The following is a 20,682-nucleotide window of genomic DNA, read 5'->3' as shown; positions in this document are numbered from 1 at the left end:
GTCCAATACAGCTCGATAGCTTCAGGTTGTTAAAAGTCCTTCCTTTTTCAATAGCAGTTATGAAGCCCCCAAGAGGATTGCAAATCTAAAAAGTAAGAGCACTATCCAAAGCATGCAAGCAAACAAACAAAGTATTATGAAGTCACATTGGTTTTAATAGGAGATAGTTACGAATCCGCTTAAACTTCCCATAGAAACGAATGGAACATCGATAAAGGGTGCCATTCATTTCAGAGGAGTGGGCATAGGAGAATCCTCTAGAGCAGGGGTGGGGAACCTCTTTCAGCCCAAGGGCCAAATTCAATTTTAGAGAAGTTCTTGGGCTGCATTTCAGTGGCAGGCTGGGCCGAAGGCAAAAGGGACTGGGCCCCAAAGACCAGCATATTGTAGCTTACGGCTCTTACTGCCTTAGGAGAGGCATTTCAACGTTTTAGAATTGGGATGGGGAGCACAAAAACTGGGAAGCCACCAAATGAGTGGGGTGATGGTGGAAGGGGGGGCAGGGGAAGGGCATGGCCTTCTGGGAACCCCAGAGGGCCTGAGGTTCCCCACCCCTGCCCTGGAGGACTGTGTCCACTGGAAGCAAATTCAAATACATTCTTCCAAATGTTATGTAGCTGACTAATGATTAATGCTCTGGCTTGTAACATGGTAAATTTCAGGAAGAAGTGTTTAAGTTCATGGAGAGAGAGCAAACGTCTCCATCACAGAATCGTAGGGTTGGAAGGGGCCTACAAGACCATCGAGTCCTACCCCCTGCTCAATGCAGGAAGCCTGATTCCCCGGCGGTCTCCCATCAAATGAAGTCTCCCTCCCTCAGAGCAACTCCCCCCGAGACGCAGCTCAGGAGAGAGCGCCTGTGCGGCTCGGCGCGCACACGCAGCGGCGACCCTGCCTCCCCCCGCCCCCACAACAAACACACACACTCCCCGCAAGAACCGAAGTCTGTTCCCCGGGAATCGCCCAGCAGGGGTCACTGCTGTCTCAGCGCAGCTGCGCCGCCTCTCCGAGCGGAGCCGCCGCCGCCGCCGCCAGGGCAGGCGAAGGTGAAAGGTTGGCAGGAGCAGAAGGGCGGAGGAAAAGGGAAGGAGGCAACAGCGCCCGCCGGCCGGCCGGCCAGCCAGGCAGCCGGCCTGGAAACCGGCTGCACCGCGGAGGTGCCAAGCGGCGGGCCACCGCCCGCAGCAACAGCAGCAGGGCAGGAGCCGAGCCGAGCCACGACGGAGACGGCCGCCGCCACGGCAGCTTAGCGGAGCCTCGGCTCGCTGGCGACTCCGACCTGCCTGCCCTGGGAATAGCGCGCGGCAGCAGCTGTCGCCCGCCGCGGCGCCGCCTCAGGTCTTCTTGGAGCGTAAAGCTGCCGCGCGCCTGCCTGCCTGCCTGCGTCCTCGGCCATGCCGGCGAAGATGGGCCGGGTCCGGGTCCGGGAAGCGGAGCCTCATTGCAGGAGCAGCAAGAGGCAGCCGGGCAACAACGAGGCAGCGCTCCGGTCCCGGCCGCTTGGCTGCGGGACGAGAAACTGAGCGGCGGCGGCGGCGCCTACGCCGGGGCAGGTGGCGCTTCTGGTCCGCCTGGCGTCAGCCTCGCTCTTCTCTCTCTCTCCCTCCCTCCCTCGCGCCCCTTCGCGGGAACTTTGGCTGGCGGAGTTGGGCGTCGAGGGAAATTACCTGAAGAATTCCTCGCAGTTCCCCCGACGGGGAAGGCATGCTTGGGTGGCGTGGCCGGGCGTGAGGCGAGGAGAAAGCGGGAGCAGGAGCCGCCCGCGGGTGTCGGCGCCGCAGGAGAAAGAGGCACAGCGGAGGCAGAAGACGCGCCGCGCCTGAGTGGAGAGCGTAAGCCGGTAACTCCCCGCGCAGCGCAGCGCAGCCCCACGCCCTGTCAGGAGCGGCTGCCGGGCTTTTCTCTCCCTCGCTTTCGCCCACCTCAGGTAACCGAGGAGCCTCTCCCCTAACTCGGGTGGCAGAGGGCTGGGGGGGGGGGGCGTGCGCGCGCTTGTGGAGGCTAGGGGAGGTTTCCCCTTCGCGCGCCGGCTCCTTCCTTTTCTCCCGTAACACAAAAGAGGGAAGGGAGGGGGAATGTGGGCAATCATTAATCCGAGGAACACGGCTGGGGCGAGCCTCACCGTGGCAGTCGGCGGTGTGCGGAGGAGGAGGAGCTGGAGCTGGGACCCCCCCCCCCCCGCCGTGGCTGGCACATGCCACTTTCTCAAGATCTTCTGGGCAGGAAGGACTGGGGCTGAAGGGCTGGCTCACTCCTAGGCCTACAGCGGGGTTCTGTTTGTGCGTGTGGTGCTGAAGCTGTTCGAATTGGTGTCTACAGTATGGTAACTAGCTTGCCACTGGCCCGTAGGGCTCCTGGGCTCTAAAGGTCAGTGGTTTCTCACGGCCGAACAGCGGACAAAGAAGTCCATGGGGCTGAGGGGTGCTTGAACGGCAGACTTCAGACTGGACTTACCTGTAAAAACTTTAATACCATGGTATTCGTGAATCTCTCTAACCTCTGGCAACCAATGCATTCTTTCTCTCTCTCTCCTCACTCACAGGGCAGCAAGAACGCTGGCTCTTTTTGCAGGATATCTAAGTAGGATTTTCCCTTTAGTGTTTAGCTGGTCCACCTGATGAGCAGCTGTAACCTCAACTTCACGGGGGTGAAGAATAATTTGCTTTCTTCTGCATCTTCGATCTGGGTTGCTGAGCCAAATAATTTATTGCTCGCCAAGACTGAATTACTTTGCTTCCCCCCTATTCCTGGGCTTGGAGTTGCCTTCATCTCTTATTCTCATTTGCCCTCTTGACATCAAAGCCCTGAAACAGCCATGGGCTGTTTCTGTGCGGTCCCGGAGGAATTTTATTGTGAAGTTCTGCTTCTGGATGAATCCAAATTGACCTTAACCACTCAGCAGCAGGGAATAAAGGTAAGTGCAGCCTGTTCTGTTTTCACTAGGGTTACCCAGGCACTTGTCAATAGTGCTTGAAATGCTTTGTCTGGAGTTGAGCAATAGGGGGCAAATATGCATGGAAACACACTGTTCTGCTTATCACAACAGACTCTCTTCTAATTACCGAGAAATGGACATGTCAAGTGGCATTTAACTTTGCATCACATGTCATTATCCACAAAGAAGTTGTAGAAGTAAGAGACAAGAAGTGGATTTAAGTCCTAAAAGTGGATAGATTTTATGTGTAGCAATTGTCTTGTGATTTGAGTAATGTGTGCAGAATATGCTATGTCACATTTATAAAATTTAATAGAATAATAAAGAGAAGCAAATAACATTTAAGCAACTTTGTTACAGAAGTTTATATGTTAGTGGGGTGAGATTCTAGATGGCGTCTTTGATTTTACATAATTTACTTTGGACTATAATTTTTAGGAGTTTGTAAGCCCCATGATTGTTGAGTATCCTTGCGTTATGTTTGAAAACAAGCACGTTAAAAATATACACAATCAGCAAAGATACGCCTGATGTTTGCCTAATGAAATTATACTCTGGGCTTGCACAAGACACATACTCTTCAAAGGGACTGAGTCTTAGTCAGCACCTGCTGAGGAGTTTGTTAGGCATCAGAGCCCTCTTGAGCATATTTTAATTCCTATTGATTTTAAGAACATCTTTAAATATGCTGCCATGTACTTCACCCTCCCACTGAAATCAGTGTGTCTAAAAATGGACATAAGAAGCTGCTTTATACTAAGTCAGGCCATTGGTCCATCTAGCCCAGTATTGTCAACACTGACTGGCAGCAGTTCTCCAAGGTTTCAGGCAGGAGTCTTTTCTAGCCCTACCTGGAGATGCCGGGAATTCAACCTGTGGCCTTCTGCATGCAAAGCATGCGCTCTTCTGCCGAGCTATGGACTGATTACATCCCCAGTCTTGAAATACTTCTTGTCAATAAAATCATGAATGATTGGTTGCTTATAAATCATCTATTATTATAAATGCAAGATCTACAGGCACCAGTTCTGTAAATGGGCATTTGTGAGTCTTACTCTGATATTGCCCATCTAGTGTTTGGTCAGTATTCCTCTGTGGGGAAGAAGACCATATATGCAAATCTTTTTATGGAATTTTGACTCTGACGTCTACTTTTCTAAAACATGTATGCTCTTCAAATACTTATGGTGTATTCTGTTTTATAGAACTGAATGTTGATAGAGTCAGTTTTATTCCATAGTGAATCTTCTCTCTTGATATAAAATGCAGATTTTATTTATTTATTTATTTATATCCCGCCTTTTCCCCTCTTGCATGGAACCCAAGGCAGCTTACATAATCCTCCTCCTCTCCATTTTATCTTCACAACAACAACCCTCAGAGGTAGGTTGGGCTGAGAGTCTGTGACTGGCCCAAAGTCACCCAGGGAGCTTCCATGACTGAGTGGGGACTAGAACTTGGATCTCCTGGCTCCCAGTCCAACAGTCTCACCACTATACCACACTGGCTCTCTTTTAAACTTTTTTATATGAATGTTTTTGCAGGGACATAAAGAGTGAATCTTTAAGGCTACAATTCTATACACACTTACCTGGAAACAAGTCCCATTGAATTCACTGGGGCTTACTTCTGAGTAGACATGTTTAGGATTGCACTGTAAGGGTGCAATCCCGTCAGGATAGTCGGCCGCCTCTGAACTTGGAGGCAGCTTATTATCCAATGCAGGGTAGGTGGAGCACAGAGGAGATCATCCTTAAGCCCACTGAAAAAACAGCCTTAAGCCCATTGAAATAAATGAAGGTAAAATGTACAGTCAGGCCACAGCCCACTACAACATTAACAGTGCAACCCGTTGCATGTTTACTCAGAATTAAGTCCCACTGTGTTCAAAGGGGCTTACTCCCAGGTAAGTGTGCATAGGATTGTAGCATAAGCCCATTGATTATATTTTAATGGATTTAAATGCACTTAACATTGTGTTGTTTTTGGTCTTCATACCACTTTTACAGTCATGGCTTCTCCTTAAATTAGGAGAATTATAGTTGGTGAGATGCTTAGAATTCTCTGTTGAAGGGTCTTACCCCCTCACGGAACTACAATTTCCTGGATTCCTCCATTCTGTTTAAGGCTGCAATCCTATGCATGTTGACTTTGGAATACGTCCCACTGAACATGGTGGGACTTAACTTTCAAATAGCTATGCAGGGGCTCATGCTGGTTGTCTAGAGTGTAGTGTAGCTGTGGCTTTTCTTACAGCTATCTTTCACTCTTATCCTTAAGACAGTGACTGGATTTGCATGACACAAAGGTGGTTAACAAGCCATGGTAGCTTATTAACCAACTCCTTCCTTGTCAGTTGTGTGCAGTCTAATTTACCTAATTACCCTCACCAGGCGCAGCTTGTTGTGACATCCAAACCCAGTGAGGGTGGCTGGCTGGAGTGGTTAACAAACCACCCAGAACCCATGATATGTTCTAAGATTGCTCGGTGGTTTGTTAACTACGCCAGTCACCCACCCTTTCTGGGTTCAGACCGTCCAGGGTAGGTAGGTGAATCGGGCTGCACGCGACTGGCACGTGCAGGGGTGGTTAACAAGCCAACATGGCTTATTAACCACCCTCGTGTTGTGTGAACTGGCCCAATAGTTTAATGAAGTGGTAGAATCACTGGCCCAGAGATCCAACATTAAGATAGACAAGATAAAAAGGAGGTTTTGAATGGAACTAGCTTTATGTTTTTTGCTTTGTTTGCATTTTGAATGTGATGGCATAGTTATGTATATTGTGATGAGTTCTACTTCAGAGAATGGACATGAGAAAAAGATAAAAGAATGCAGTGATTTATTTTTAATTCATACCTGGGGGTTAAAATCTAGTGAACATGTCATACTGAAATGTCAGAATAGAGACATCATCCCTGCAGCATAATAGTAATCTGAGTGAGCAAGCGAGCAAGAAATTAAGATAAGTAACAGGTTGTCATTAACCCTGCATACATTACAAATAGTTTACAAGTTGGTAGTTAATTGCAGGGATATCACTGTTTTAGAAACACTGTTATTTTATCTAAATCTCATATATGTAAATCAAGCAGTTCATGATTGAAGCAATTTAATCTAAACAGATTTAGCATGATGGTTAATGTCACAACATCACAATGGGGAGAATTTTTTATAACTCTAGTTAAGACTTCTTGCCTAATAGTTTTAATTCCTTCATGGGGATAGGCAACTTTAAAGTAATGGAGCTTCCTTTATTCATTCAGTTATGAAGCCTTTACATTCTAGTATTGCATGATGGGGAAGCAGATCCCATACTGTGTGAATGAAGGAGGCCTTGATCTCCTTATTTCTATAGGACTTGCTTCCTGGTAAGTATGCTGAAGATCATGGACTTAATACACCCTTGGCCACAGTGGAAGTAAGGCTTTCTAGGTCTCTTTCTGGAGATGGTGATTTGAGAACTGTGATGCTTAAGTACCTGTGTGCACATCCTTTCTGTAGCCTCTGTGCTTCCTCCACTCATCTTTCCAAGGCCATGCCTCTGTCTGGGACATTTACTTCTAGCCCTATTCCCTCCCCACCGGTTGATAGTCATATTACTAGTTGCTTGGCCCTGGATTCCAGAAAAGGTAGCTTGCACTTGAGAAAAGCCTGCCTCTTAAGGGTTGCTTGCATCAGCACAAGCTTTTTGTCAGAAACATAAAGTTTGGATTCATTCTATTCCATGATGTGGGATGCAAAAGAGTCTTTTTTTAAAGGTTGATAATTTTAACATACTGGCAAGGAATTGGATATTGTAATATTTTTACATACATATAATATATGTGAATGATATGGTATCAGCTCCCTCCATATTTCTCGTGATCATTTGGAAAAGACTGAAAGGAACAAAAGATCTCACAGATCTTTTCATAAATTAACCACTCTTTAAAATGGCTGTCATTACATGAAATAGATTACTAATTTTTCCTGCATCTTTACAGATGAGACCAGCAATTTTGAAATCTCAGAGGAATAGCTATGTAATGAATGAGTATTGAGACACTTTATTTTCCCAGGGTGCATCTAACTAAATTAATGAAACTGGCATGACAGCACGACAGAAACCCATTAATTTTTAAATGAAGTTACCTCCTGGTCAGCCTGAGGTTTGAGCAATAATGTTGTTGGATGGGGCTGTTATACTGGTTTTGATGAATGGTAATTTTCTAGTGCAAGCAGAAAATGTGTGTAAGAATTGCATTCCTAAATTAATAATTTTCCTTTTGCGTATCTAAGTTGGACTTCTGTTGTAGAAGAACCAAATGTATACTGTGTAAACTAGGATGTTCCCTTTAAAATAAACGGTATTTAGCTTGTCTCACTGAAATCTGCAAACCATAGCTAGGCTACCAACCACTGAATTATCATCCTTAGGCTTATATTAACTTGCTGGGTGGGGGACTCATTCTTGGCAGGACTTCTGTGCTTAAGAGAAAACTCTGAAACAATGAAAACTACAGCTTGTATTATATTTTGCAGTTTGAGTGCTGAGATAGTATTTGTACGAGAAACAGTGATGGTGTGGCAACTTTCATATTATCGTGTTGCCCCTTTGTGACAGATTTATGGCTTTATTGGATATAGTATAGCTGCTGTTGTAGTGCAGCTGAGGCAACTGCAGCTCTACAATGAGCAGGAGTCACACAGCTGGAGATTAAGTAGCTTTGGGAAGCCACACCCAACTTTGGGAAGCCACACCCAAGCATTCCCAGAGCTTGTCCAAGTGACATGGCAGGAGTTGATCAGAGTTGCCTTACATTAATCCACTTTTAAGTTGTGGCTATAAACTGAAGGGTTGGAGAGATGGAGGGCAAACAGCAAGAGCAGAGCTGAAGAGAAAGCAATAATGGTCTAATCCACTTCAGTCCAGAAGGATCTGAAAGATCCTCAGATGTGACAAAAGGCAGTGTAATTAACAGGCTGCTGTGTGAGAGACTTTCAGCCAACACAAAGGGTGTTAGTGTTGTTAGAAGACCATTGTTATGCAGGAAACAGGGTTTTGGAATGTGCACTCAAAAGGGATACAGTTATAGCTGTAGTCTTGATGTAGAATGGGTGGGGAGAAATTAAGATTCTGATGCAACAGCAAATAGAAACAAGCTAGCATGCCAGCTTCTTTACTTCTTGAGAGGGTTTTATGTGGAGATGCTGAGGTACTGTAGATGATGATGGCAGGAACCTTTTGATACTCATATAAGTACTTTGTTATCCCCTACTTCTGTAGTGTATATGTAGCCATACAAAAATTGTATGATAGTACATCTTTTCTCAACTTTTTGGTTTGTTTGATTATCCCTAGCCCCTTTTCTTCCATTTTGTTCTTTTGGTTCTAGCTAATGTGCCCACTTCTGCCCATGGTGGCTTACTAGAGGGGTGGGATTTTGTAAGATGTCCTATGCTCTGTAGATGTGTTCATGTAAATTACAGGCCCAGTCTTCTGGTGTCCAAAATATGCCCACTTTCCCATCAGCATCACTGACGTATATAGAAAAGTTGGTGATTAGACCTTCCCATGTTCTCCAAAAATGCATCAGTATGTGAAAAATGGTGAGGCTAGGGGCTAGTTCTCACAAATATCAGATGAGGTGGTAAACCTGTGATGTAACTGTATCACTTCATATTGCAGGTGTGGGCTCACATTACAGAATTCTTGTCCATGAAAAAGGTTTCATACACACAAAAAACTAGCATGACTGGGAGAAGACTTAAGCTAGAACTCCTCTTTTTGACATCCAGCTTTCTATATGCAGAGATGTTTTTGTTTAGAGGAGCAGTATATCTTGAGAATTTCCCTCTATATTTGAAGTAGTACAGTCAAGATGCAGGTATACAACTTCAGCTGTGTGTGAGAACAAGGCATAAGAGATTAGTAGCTTGTAGGCCTTATGATACAAGATGATTGCCCTGGCCTATGTTACTGTTTGAACCTGTGCCTTGCATGACCGACTTGCACGTGCAGAACTGAGCTGCACTTGGCAGACACTGTATAAACCTTTTTGACAAATCACAGCATAGGGTGAGATATAGCATTTGCTTACCACACAATTATTCTGTATGAATCATAGAATCATAGAATCATAGAATAGTAGGGTTGGAAGGGGCCTACAAGGCCATCGAGTCCAACCCCCTGCTCAGTGCAGGAATCCAAGTCAGAGCATCCCTGACAAATGGCTGTCCAGCCTCGTCTTGAAGGCCTCCAGTGTGGGAGAGCCCACCACCTCCCCAGGTAATTGGTTCCATTGCCGTATTGCTCTGACACTCAGGAAGTTTTTCCTGATGTTCAGTCGGAATCTGGCTTCCTGTAACTTGAGCCCATTATTCCGTGTCCTGCACTCTGGGATGATCAAGAAGAGATCCTGGCCTTCCTCTCTGTGACAGCCTTTCAAGTACTTGAAGAGCGCTATCATATCTCCCCTCAGTCTTCTCTTCTCAAGGCTAAACATGCCCAGTTCTTTCAGTCTCTCTTCATAGGGCTTTGTTTCCAGTCCCCTGATCATCTTTGTTGCCCTCCTTTGAACCCTCTCCAGCTTGTCTGCATCCTTCTTAAAGTGTGGTGCCCAGAACTGGACACAGTACTCCAGATGAGGCCTAACCAGTGCTGAGTAGAGGGGAACTAGCACTTCCCGGGATTTGGAAGCGATGCTTCTATGAATGCAGCCCAAAATAGCATTTGCCTTTTTTGCAGCCACATCACATTGTTGGCTCATATTCAGCTTGTGATCGACGACAATTCCAAGATCCTTCTTGCTCGTAGTGTGGTTGAGCCACGTATCCCCCATCTTGTAACTGTGCATTTGGTTTCTTTTTCCTAGGTGCAGAACTTGGCATTTGTCCCTATTAAATGCCATTCTGTTGTTTTCTGCCCAGCACTCCAGTCTATCCAGATCACTTTGAATTTTGTTTCTGTCTTCCAAAGTATTAGCTATCCCTCCCAATTTTGTGTCATCTGCAAATTTGATCAGCATTCCCTGCACCTCCTCCTCCAAGTCATTAATAAAAATATTGAAGAGCACTGGGCCCAGGACTGAGCCCTGCGGTACCCCACTCGTTACCTCTCCCCAGCTTGAGAAGGTCCCATTGATAAGCACTCTTTGAGTCCGATTCTGTAGCCAACTGTGGATCCACCGGATCGTTGTTTCATCTAGCCCACTTTGAGCTAGTTTGCTCATCAGGATATCATGGGGCACTTTGTCGAAAGCTTTGCTGAAGTCGAGGTATATGATGTCTACAGCATTCCCACGGTCTACAAGGGAGGTGACTTGATCAAAAAATGAGATCAGATTTGTCTGGCAGGACTTGTTTTTGACAAATCCATGTTGGCTTCGAGTAATCACGGCATTGTTGTCAAGGTGCTTCCAGATGGATTGCTTTATGATCTGCTCCAGAATTTTCCCAGGGATTGATGTCAGACTGACTGGTCTGTAGTTCCCAGGTTCCTCCTTTTTACCCTTTTTGAAGATAGGGACAACGTTAGCCCTCCTCCAGTCATCTGGCACTTCCCCGGTCCTCCATGATTTCTCAAAGAGAATAGACAGCGGTTCTGAGAGTTCTTCTGCCAGTTCCTTTATGACTCTAGGATGCAGTTCATCTGGCCCTGGAGATTTGAACTCATTCAAAGTAATGAGGTGTTCCTTGACCATATGCCTGTCGATCTCAAGCTGCAATCCTGCCCCTTCAGCCTGTACTTCGCCTTTGCCAGGGGGGTCATAGACCCTCTTTTGGGAGAAGACTGAGCCAAAGTAGGAATTGAGCACCTCTGCCTTTTCTTTGTCCTCTGTTATCATTTTGCCATCCTTATTTAATAGCTGAACAACCATTTCTTTCCTCTGCCTTTTACTATGCACGTAGCTGAAGAAAGCCTTTTTGTTGTTTTTAGCATCCCTCGCTAACCTCACCTCGTTCTCCGCTTTAGCCTTCCTGACGCCATCCCTGCAATTCTGTGCTACCTGCCTGTACTCTTCCTTTGTTACTTGGCCTTCTTTCCACTTCCTATATGTGTCCTTTTTTGTTTTCAGGTCATCCCTAAGCTTTTTGTGAAGCCACATTGGCTTCTTCTGTTGTCTTCCACCTTTTCTTCTTGTTGGAATTGTTTGTGATTGTGCCTTGAGAATTTCCTTTTTTAAAAGTTCCCACCCATCTTGGACTCCTTTTCTCGCTAGCATTGCTTGCCATGGGACCTTACTGATCATTGTTCTGAGTTTATTAAAATCAGCTTTCCTAAAATCCAGGGTACGCGTTTGAGTACACTCGGCTTTTGCTTCCCTTAGAACCAAGAACTCAAGTACAACATGGTCGCTTTCCCCCAGAGTTCCTGTAACTGCTACTTTATCCACTAAGTCATCTCTGTTGGTTAGGATCAAGTCAAGGATAGCCGATCCTCTAGTTCCTTCCTCTACTTTCTGTAGGAGGAAGTTATCCGCCACACAAGTCAGGAATTTCCTGGAGGGGCCATGTTTTGCAGAATTTGTCTCCCAACAAATATCGGGGAAATTGAAGTCCCCCATTACTACTACATCATGCTTCCTTAAAACATTGGCTATTTGCTTTTCAAAAGTTTCATCCTTGTCTTCTCCTTGATTGGGTGGCCGGTAGTAGACTCCGACCACCAGGTTCCTTTTATTCTTTGTTCCATTTATTTCAACCCAGATGCTCTCGATGGGGCTACCAAGCTCCTCCTCCTGTATTTCTGTGCAGAGATATGTATTTTTCACATACAGTGCAACCCCGCCTCCCTTTCTGTTCCTCCTGTTCTTTTTGAACAAGTTATATCCTTCAACTGCTGTATTCCAGTCATGAGAGTCATCCCACCAAGTCTCAGTTATACCTATCAAGTCATAATTTCCCTCCTGTATTAAGAGTTCAAGTTCGTTCTGTTTGTTTCCCATACTCTGGGCATTAGTATATAGACATCGAAGACCATGTGCTTCATAGTTTGGCTTTCTTCCTACCTGTGTCTGAAGACTATTATTGGACGCTATCAGAGCTGTTCTCTCCATTGCAGTGCATGCGCCTACGTCCATTGTTACCCCCAACATTACATCTCCCTTCCCCGTAGGATTCAGTTTAAAGCCCTCCTGATGAAGTTCTTCATGCTGTGGCCAAACACATTCTTCCCATCCTTTGTGAGGTGCAACCCATCCCTAGCCAACAGCCCATCTTCCAGGAAGTATAGCCCGTGGTCCCAGAATCCAAATCTCTCTCGTCGGCACCACCTTCGTAGCCAGTCATTCACCCGGAGTATTTTTCGTTCCCTTTCTATCCCTCTTCTAACTACTGGAAGGATGGATGAGAAAACTATCTGGGCCCCAAAGTTCTTGAGTTTCCTTCCCAAAGCTTCAAAGTCTGACGTGATCTCTTCGTAGCTCCGCTTGGCGGTATCATTTGTTCCCACATGGATGAGAAGAAAGGGATACCTGTCAGTGGGCTTTATGAGTGCAGGCAACCTTTCAGTCACGTCTCTAATCTGTCCTCCCGGGAGACAACATACCTGGCGAGTCCACGGGTCTTCGCGACATACTTGGGTCTCGATCCCACGCAGCAAGGAGTCTCCCACTACTACCACTCTTCTCTTCTTCTTCTTGTAGGCCTGGGTTTCATCGCCTCTGTTTGACTGACCTTTAGCCTCTTGCTCACTCTCATGCAGGTTCCCCTGTGATTCTTCCTCTGCAGGCTGTCCTCCAGTCTCATCTGCAAGTACCTGGAATCGGTTCCACAGCTCCACCGCTTCCACTGGTGCAGAGTGTCGTCTAGTTCTTCTTCTCCTAACTGTCACCGTTTTCCAAGGAGTATCCTCTACTCCATTTTTCTTCACCTCAGCATTTCCCACTGCCTCATCTTGCTGTTGCTCTTCAAGCTTCTGGTCTGCCCTTTGCTGCTGTAGTTCCCCCATTCTGTCCAAGAACTCTTCGTGTTCTCTTATTCCCCGGAGGGTTGACAGTCGCCGCTCCAGTCCACTTACTTTTTCCTCCAGCAGCGTGATCAACTTGCACTTGTTGCAGGTGTAGGCCATGTTGTTCTCAGGCAAGAAAACAAACATTGCACACACCTTGCAGGTCACCACCACTGGAGAGTCTTGTCCTTCCATAGCCTCTTTTCCCTTTTTGTGTCTAGCTTTGTGATTGTTCTAGACTAGCCTGTGCCTGCTCCTCTACTCAGTAGAGGTTAAAAGCAGAGTCCCACTGGTGTGGAAGTGTGTGTTACAAGAGAAATAAATGAAAAAAAGTTAGTAAAAAAAAAATAAAATAAAAAAAAATAAAAAAAATGTTAGGGGCCTCCCCCTTGACCTCCCCTGCCGAACTCCCCTGGCCAACTCCTGTTTGCTCCCCCTGTTCGCTCGCTCTCTGGGAGCTTGCCTGCTTCTGTAGTCCCTGGACCAGCTGGAGCAGCTTGCTCTGCTCTGCTCTGCTCAGCTGGGAGGCGGGAAACAGACTGAAGCTTCCCGCCCAGTCAGCTGCTGGGAGTACTCAGGCCACACCCCTCCAATTCAGTTGGAGCTCTCAGAAGCTCCTGGTGAGCTCACAGCCAGTCAGAAGGATAAAGGGCAGCGCCCTGGGCTTCCTGCAACCCACTTACCTCTTAGCCTCTGTCTCCTTTGTCTCCTTTGTCTCTTCAACCACTGCAACTCCCCTGGCCAACTCCTGTTTGCTCCCCCTGTTCGCTCGCTCTGTTCGCTCGCTCTCTGGGAGCTTGCCTGCTTCTGTAGTCCCTGGACCAGCTGGAGCAGCTTGCTCTGCTCTGCTCTGCTCAGCTGGGAGGCGGGAAACAGACTGAAGCTTCCCGCCCAGTCAGCTGCTGGGAGTACTCAGGCCACACTCCTCCAATTCAGTTGGAGCTCTCAGAAGCTCCTGGTGAGCTCACAGCCAGTCAGAAGGATAAAGGGCAGCGCCCTGGGCTTCCTGCAACCCACTTACCTCTTAGCCTCTGTCTCCTTTGTCTCCTTTGTCTCTTCAACCACTGCAACTCCCCTGGCCAACTCCTGTTTGCTCCCCCTGTTCGCTCGCTCTCTGGGAGCTTGCCTGCTTCTGTAGTCCCTGGACCAGCTGGAGCAGCTTGCTCTGCTCTGCTCAGCTGGGAGGCGGGAAACAGACTCAGTATGTTTCTCACCTCAAACAGTATGAGGTGAACAAAAGCTGCCATCTGCTGAAGGTGTTGTTGAGTAGGGCCTTGGATTAGGCGAAGAGTAGATCTTGTTCATTTTTGTCTAGGCAATATTTTAATAGGTGCCTGAGGTATTTAGGTACCTTCCGAAATCTCATCTTTCCTAGAAGAACTTCATGTGCCAACATCTGGGATAGGTTTGACAGACTATGTTATTTTATGCATACTCCAAATATTTGTGAAATTATTCTATCATTCTTTCTTACAACAAAATACCAGTCTTAATACTGACTAGATATTTTTTACTACACCCAATAGTCACTTTATAGTCCAGAGACAGTTGCTGGTACAGTTGATCCCTGTAGTTGTTGGATCATCCAATGCTAATGTGTAGGACGGAAGGTAAAGCTATCCTAATGAAAAGCATGAGAATTGGTCATAAAGTTGGAAGAGTGAAAAGGGAAAGAGAAAAGGAAAGTGTTACTCAGCGACCTGGTTCACACAACACGACAACAAAGAGTGGGTTTTCACCCTTGTTTGTTTCAGGGTGGCTTTTCATGACGCCTGAATCTGGTATAGTTTCGTCCTCATGGTTTGTTAACCATGCACAAGCCACCCTGAGAACCCATGGCTTGTTGTTTGGTTGTACAGGGTGGCTTGTCATGGTATACAAACCTGTCAGAGTTGTTTATGCACGGCTTGTCAGAAAAAGCTACAAAGCCACCTGGAAAGACCAGCAAAAAACCCAGCCACTCCTTGCAATCCCTTTAGATTGCAAGGAGCTGCAAAATAAACCATGGCAAGCCATAGAGTGCCTGATCATCTGTTGGGAGTAATGTGGGTTAGTGGTCAAACAACCAATCCATTGGCTTATTCTGTCATGTGAACTTGCCCATTACAAATCCCTCCCCCAAAACTTCCTTTTTGTAAAATAAAATGTCTGGAGCTCCATTCACAGAATTCCCACATCACATGTAGTTTCACCCACAATACAGAGAAGAAATCTTTTAAGGAACAACCATCTAGCTGAGAAGTCTTTTTACTTATGAATGGACGCTAGAAACTAGAATGGACACCTTTCTCTGAATTAATAATATGCATTTGTATGTCATTTGTATTACTTACTTTTATGAAAAAGAATGTTAAGAAAGAATGCTTAAAGCATAACTGAAGAATTGCCATTTTGCAGTCTGAGTTTAGCCTTGTAATGCTGCCAAGTCAAATGTTGCTGTTTAGTGAGATCTGTCTTGATCTGCATCATTAGTGAACACACCCAGCCTTTCCTAAATATTTTTCAAATAGCAACTTATTTGGCTTCCATCCTGACTTTTTGTGTTTGACCTTGTTTCTGTTAATGTGTACTGAAAAAAATATGCCTGTGCACAAGGCAAGAAAATACCATTGGGCATAGTCCACCAAAACTGCAACTGGGTGTCCTTCATTCCTTTCAATGGATGTTGTGAACTAAAACTGTGCAATCCTTATTGAAATGAATGGAAGATGTACAGTGACACTACTTTGATACATTGCCCCTATTGACATGCAAAAATAAGGGGTCCAATAGTACTGCCTGTATTTAATGGCACTAGCCATTAAATACAGGAGGTGTAGCAGGAATATCAGTTACAGATCACTCTAAGAAAAATGCCTCTTCCAGTTATGCTGATGTTTAGTCACTCTGGGAGGAACATCTCAGTTGATCAATATGGGTCTTGTATGATACAGGTCCAGTGACCTCAGTGGTAGTGAAAGGAACCCCCTGTAGCCAGATACATACTTAGGAAAAACCTGTTCTTCTGGTGAAAAAGAGTAGGTGTTGACACAGCTGCATTCACAGTATGTTCCTAGTAGAGACAGTTGAGGCAAGTCTTGAGATGTCACTGAGGCAAGTCTTGAGATGTCACTCAGTGAGCAGCTCTGCAAGACTGACTACTGTTATTGAGTGTAGCAACTCGTCATTGAATGCAGTGATATGTTGAGCAGTGAAGAACCTAACAAGTCTTGTTGGTCATTCTCCCCCAGCATTCCACTTCAGAACATTCTTTGTTGTCCTCACCATCCATTTGAGCTGTGCTTTTGCTTGAGGATGATGAGATATGATAGTGACAACTCAGAAAAGATCTCTGTCAATTTACTTAAACTCAACAATGTAAATGCAGATGCATTGATCTGGTTCACATGACATGACAACCCACAGTGGGTTGTTACCCTTGTTTGTTTCAGGGTGGCTTGTCATGACATCTGAACCGGGCACAGTTTCCTTAGCATGGTTTGTTAACCACACAATAGCCACCCTAAGAACCCATGGCTTTGTGTTGGGTTGTTCAAGGATTGTGGCTTGTTTTCAGAGTGGCTTGTTGTGACATGCAACTCCGGGACAGTGGCTTATGCAAGGCTTATTAGAAAGGTCTACAGAGCTGCCTGGGAAGAGCAGAGAAAAACCTGGTCACTCCTTGTGATCTCGCTAGTGCCACCTCCCGTCTCCAATCTCTTTCACCATCTGCCCCTCCTCCATTACATCATTGCCTACCTAGACCTTTGGGGAGATTTGTATATATTTCATGTTATTTGTACCCCACCTTTGGGGAGATTTGTGCAAATTTGTAGCAATGACTGTGCTTATTTGCAGTAACTTAGAGAATCTGTGCAAATCTCCCTGAAAGTTGAAAAAAGTTAAATTTGCACAAACCTCCCCAAAGATAAAAAAAATTAACTCAAATTTTTGCAAATCTGTCCAAAAGTGAACCCCCCGTTAAATATGGGCAAATCTCCCCAAAAGTGAAAAAAATATTCAAAATATTCACTCTCCATAAGTGAAAAAAATATTCAAAATATTCTACTCCACTAATGAGTGCATTTACGCTTATTAGTGGAGTAGGCTGCTGTTATGTCACAAAGGCACACAGGATATGTGCCAGGAACGGGTAGGAGGACTAAGGGGAAAACAAGCCACTGATCATCTGTCCGGAGTAACATGGGTTAGCGAGCAAACAACCCACCCACCATGGCTTATTTTCAGTGTGGTGTATTGTCATGTGCAAACTTGCCCATGTTTTGCAGATTACTGCTCAGGGCTGTGATTTTTGTAGTAAATGTTTGTGGAGGGATTATTACTACTTCAAGCCATTTTGAGCAGGAGTCTAGCATTATCAAAAAGTTCTTCACCTGGAATAAATCTGCAAGATTGGTGTGGATTCTCCACCTTAGTTTTTTAGGGCACAATCCTAGGGCTGCTAGACAGTGGCTAGATGGCCATAGGATTTGTTGGTTCCCAGAAAACTGCCTCTCCACCCCCTCCCCCCTCATAGGTGCTGTGGATCGTCCTGGGGTTCCGCACTCAGAAGAGCGGTGTGGAATGGGAGGAAAGGGGGTGTTCCTAGGGGCAGGATGTTACGATGCTTCCTATGCATTGCCCAGCTGGCTCCCGCCACTCCGAACTGTTCCAGCTAGACAATCTAAATTGGCCATCTAGCCAGTAATGCAGGGCAGCTGGAGCATGGAGGAGAAGATCCCCTCTCGCCCTGCATTGGATAAGCATTCGGAGTTCGGATGTGGCCACCTATTCTGATAAGACTGCTCCCTTAGTCACTTCCCAGGGTAAATTAGTGCCCTTGGTGGGTTAGGCTGAGTAACCAAGCATGTGCTCCACTTGTAGGCCTCCAAACTTAGTTTCTAGTTGATACTTTCTTGTGTACTATTACAAGATGTGCTGTGTGCAGTGCGGCCAAGATGCTTTGACAGCCATCTTCTGAAATAACACTTTTCCCATAGAAGGCATCCTTCTATGCCATAAAGTTTATGGGCAGACAGCTTATGGTCTTCACAGTTTCTTTAACTGGCCTTCCCCTCCACACCCAGTTGAAGACAAGAGCCACTGTGGGATCTTGAGTAGTAAATTATGCAGTTTGATCAGCTTGAAGATGTGGGTCTGGGAGGCTTCCAACATCAAGACTTTGATTAGAGGTAGCAATCATGATCTGTGGCAGATTCAACATGAGTTTCTCCTCACAGCTTCCAGGAAGGTCAACCTACTATCAGTTGTAGTCACAAAGAATGCATGGAGCACTTAACTTTGGGGAAGGCTCCTGAGAGAAATATATCTTAATTAATCGATAACAAGAGTCTATTTCCAGCTTGCACTGGAAATAGACCATTGGTCATTGATGAGTACTGTTGAAACGATTCACAATCCTGAGGCTCTTTGTTCAGGAAGTTCTGAATATGACACAACTCCTGGGTTTCACTGACATGTGAAGCCCTGTTACAGTTCAATAAACCTTGAACTGCATAAGTATTCAAGGTTGCTGCCATTCTTTCAGAATCTGTACCCAGGGTCAAAGTGGATGTGGTGCTAATTATGTGACTGTGACGAATGTGTCTAGTTTTTAACAATCTAGCTGCAGGTCAAGGGCTGACCAGGATCAGGTCTAACACATGGGAAAGATTTTTTAAACACTTTCCTCCACCCCATAATCACTTTCTCCCAGCCCTTAGCCTTGCTCTTCCTCTTCCTTCCACCCCTTTATTTCGCTATTTCTTTCCTTTCCCCACTAAGAAAAGGCTAAGGCTAAGGCCTTTTCTTGCGCTATTGAAAATATAAAGTTTGGCTTAGTTAGGAGGGATTGTTGGAGTGCTTCACCATGAACTCCACACACATATCTACCCTGCAACATGTCTTCTAGGAAATCCCCAGAATTATGATATTGAGAGAGAAGATGCGTCTTCACGCTTTTCATTTTGTTTGTAAAATGTAAATCTCTGAACAGTAACTGTATTGATGAGAAGTGAGGTTTCAGTAGTAGTACCACAAGATCACCGAACTTGGGTGAAGCAGGTTCAGTAAGTGATTACCTTATGGTAAATACCTAGGCCCCACAAACTGTCAGAAGAACAGTTTCTTCTGACAGTTTGTGAGGACCAGGAATTTACTGTTCAAGAGCCTCTATCTTGTTTACTTAAAGATAAAATGAAAGCCGCTCAGCATATGAATGCCAGGAAAGAGGTTGGCTAACATCAAAACACCTCAGTATGTTCCAGAGCTGCCATTTTAAGTACTGGATCAGTTCTGAGTTCAAAGTTGAGGCTTTATTCACACTGCATAGCGGTAGTATTTGACAATGGATTGAAACTTTCTGCTGGTCATTTAGTTCTGAGAAGGAACCCATCCTCATTGTCATAAAAGGTGTTTGAATAGCAGGAGATCAGGCAAGGATAAAGCATGCTACATAACGTGACCAGGGTAAAGCTTCACATCAGCTGCCGTGGACAAACTAGAGGAGCCCAATATGTCCAAAAAGCAATAACCTTGACTCCAGTATGTCCCTTGGCATACATAATACAAACACTGCAAGAATGTTTTTCCAATGAATTCTCAGGCTATGTGTAGACTTAATTTTGTAGGACAATACAATAATATTCCTCTTATGACTACTGAGGTGGTAGACCTCATCGAGCACCATTTAACTTTTTATTTTAAAAAAGAACTTGTACTTGAATGGTAGGGCACAGCTGAGGAGGAGAGGTGACCTTGTACCCCCTTTTAAAGGGCTACATGAGCATGATTAGGTCTATGTGAATAAGCATGATGTTTTCCATGGGCTAAAAGCCAGTGTTTGCACATAATGCTAAGCCATGGTTTAGCATTACTTGCATGAGGTGGATCAAACCTGAGTGAAGCCTCAGGCTTGCATGTTCCTCCCTCCCACATGGCTGGGAGAATGACTTCAGCAGTGTTTAGTTTCACTTTTACAGAATTCCACCTTATGTACGAACTAGAGATAGTGGTTTAAAACAAACTCGGCTTTGTTAATCAAGCCAGCTAAACAACCCATGGTTTAGAGTTGGCTTCTTTAGAAACTGACTCATTTGTTTTAAACTACAACCTCTGGTTTGTACATAAGGTGGGATTCTGTGAAGGTGAAACTAAACACAGCCAAAGTCATGCTCCTAGCCACGTACGGGGAGAGTAGGAGAGTGCAGGAACCCGAAGCTTTGCTTGCGGTCTTTCCAGCTTAGTGCAGATAGCACTGAACTATGGTTTGCCATCACATGGAAAACAGGCCAAGGTGTAGTAGATCAAACGTTGCTTTTAGGCTAGGATGAATAGCAAGATAACTTCAGTTTATAGGCCTCTTTTCGGGAAACTATAATCCTATTAGCTAAGTTAATTCTAATTCCCACCTTTTATTTATTTATTTATTTATATTTATTTATTTATCTACCTACCTACCTACCTATAGGAACATAGAAAGCTACCTTTATGCTGAGTCAGGTCATTGGTCGATCTACACTGACAGGCAGTGGCTTTCCAGGATTTTAGTTCAAGTTTTTTCGTAGTCTGTCTTGAAATGCCAGAAATTGAACCTGGGACCTTTGGCATGCAAAGCATGTACTGCTACAGCCTTTCCCTCCAAAAGAACATAGGAAGCTGCCTTATACAAGGCCAGACTATTTATCTTTCCAAACCAGTACTGCCTAACCTGGTTGGAAGCAGCTGTCCTGTGTCTCACACAGAGGCCTTTCACATCACCTGGTATCTTTTAGCAGGTGATGTGAACCTGGGACCTTCTGCATGTGAAGTGTTCTGCTGTGGCTGGATCAGGCTCG

General features: G+C 45.4%; 1 protein-coding gene across 5 annotated transcripts in view; it reads left to right on the top strand.

Annotated features, from left to right (window-relative positions):
• The first annotated feature begins 1,065 nt into the window (after positions 1-1,065).
• Positions 1,066-20,682, top strand: part of EPB41L4A (erythrocyte membrane protein band 4.1 like 4A) — a 161,572-nt gene continuing 141,955 nt past the window's right edge. For all 5 annotated transcript variants that reach the window (XM_084833867.1, XM_084833865.1, XM_084833866.1 and 2 more), the window contains exons 1-2: positions 1,066-1,927; positions 2,543-2,914. In XM_084833867.1, the coding sequence (XP_084689993.1) occupies positions 2,816-2,914 (99 nt within the window). In that variant the 5' untranslated portion in view covers positions 1,066-1,927; positions 2,543-2,815. The remainder of the gene's footprint in view (positions 1,928-2,542; positions 2,915-20,682) is intronic.

The sequence above is a fragment of the Heloderma suspectum genome, chromosome 2 (genome assembly GCF_057233095.1).
Source record: "Heloderma suspectum isolate Gila_16-S chromosome 2, 16-S_ref, whole genome shotgun sequence".
In the NCBI taxonomy this organism is placed as follows: domain Eukaryota; kingdom Metazoa; phylum Chordata; class Lepidosauria; order Squamata; family Helodermatidae; genus Heloderma; species Heloderma suspectum.
This window is presented reverse-complemented; position numbering and strand designations above follow the sequence as displayed.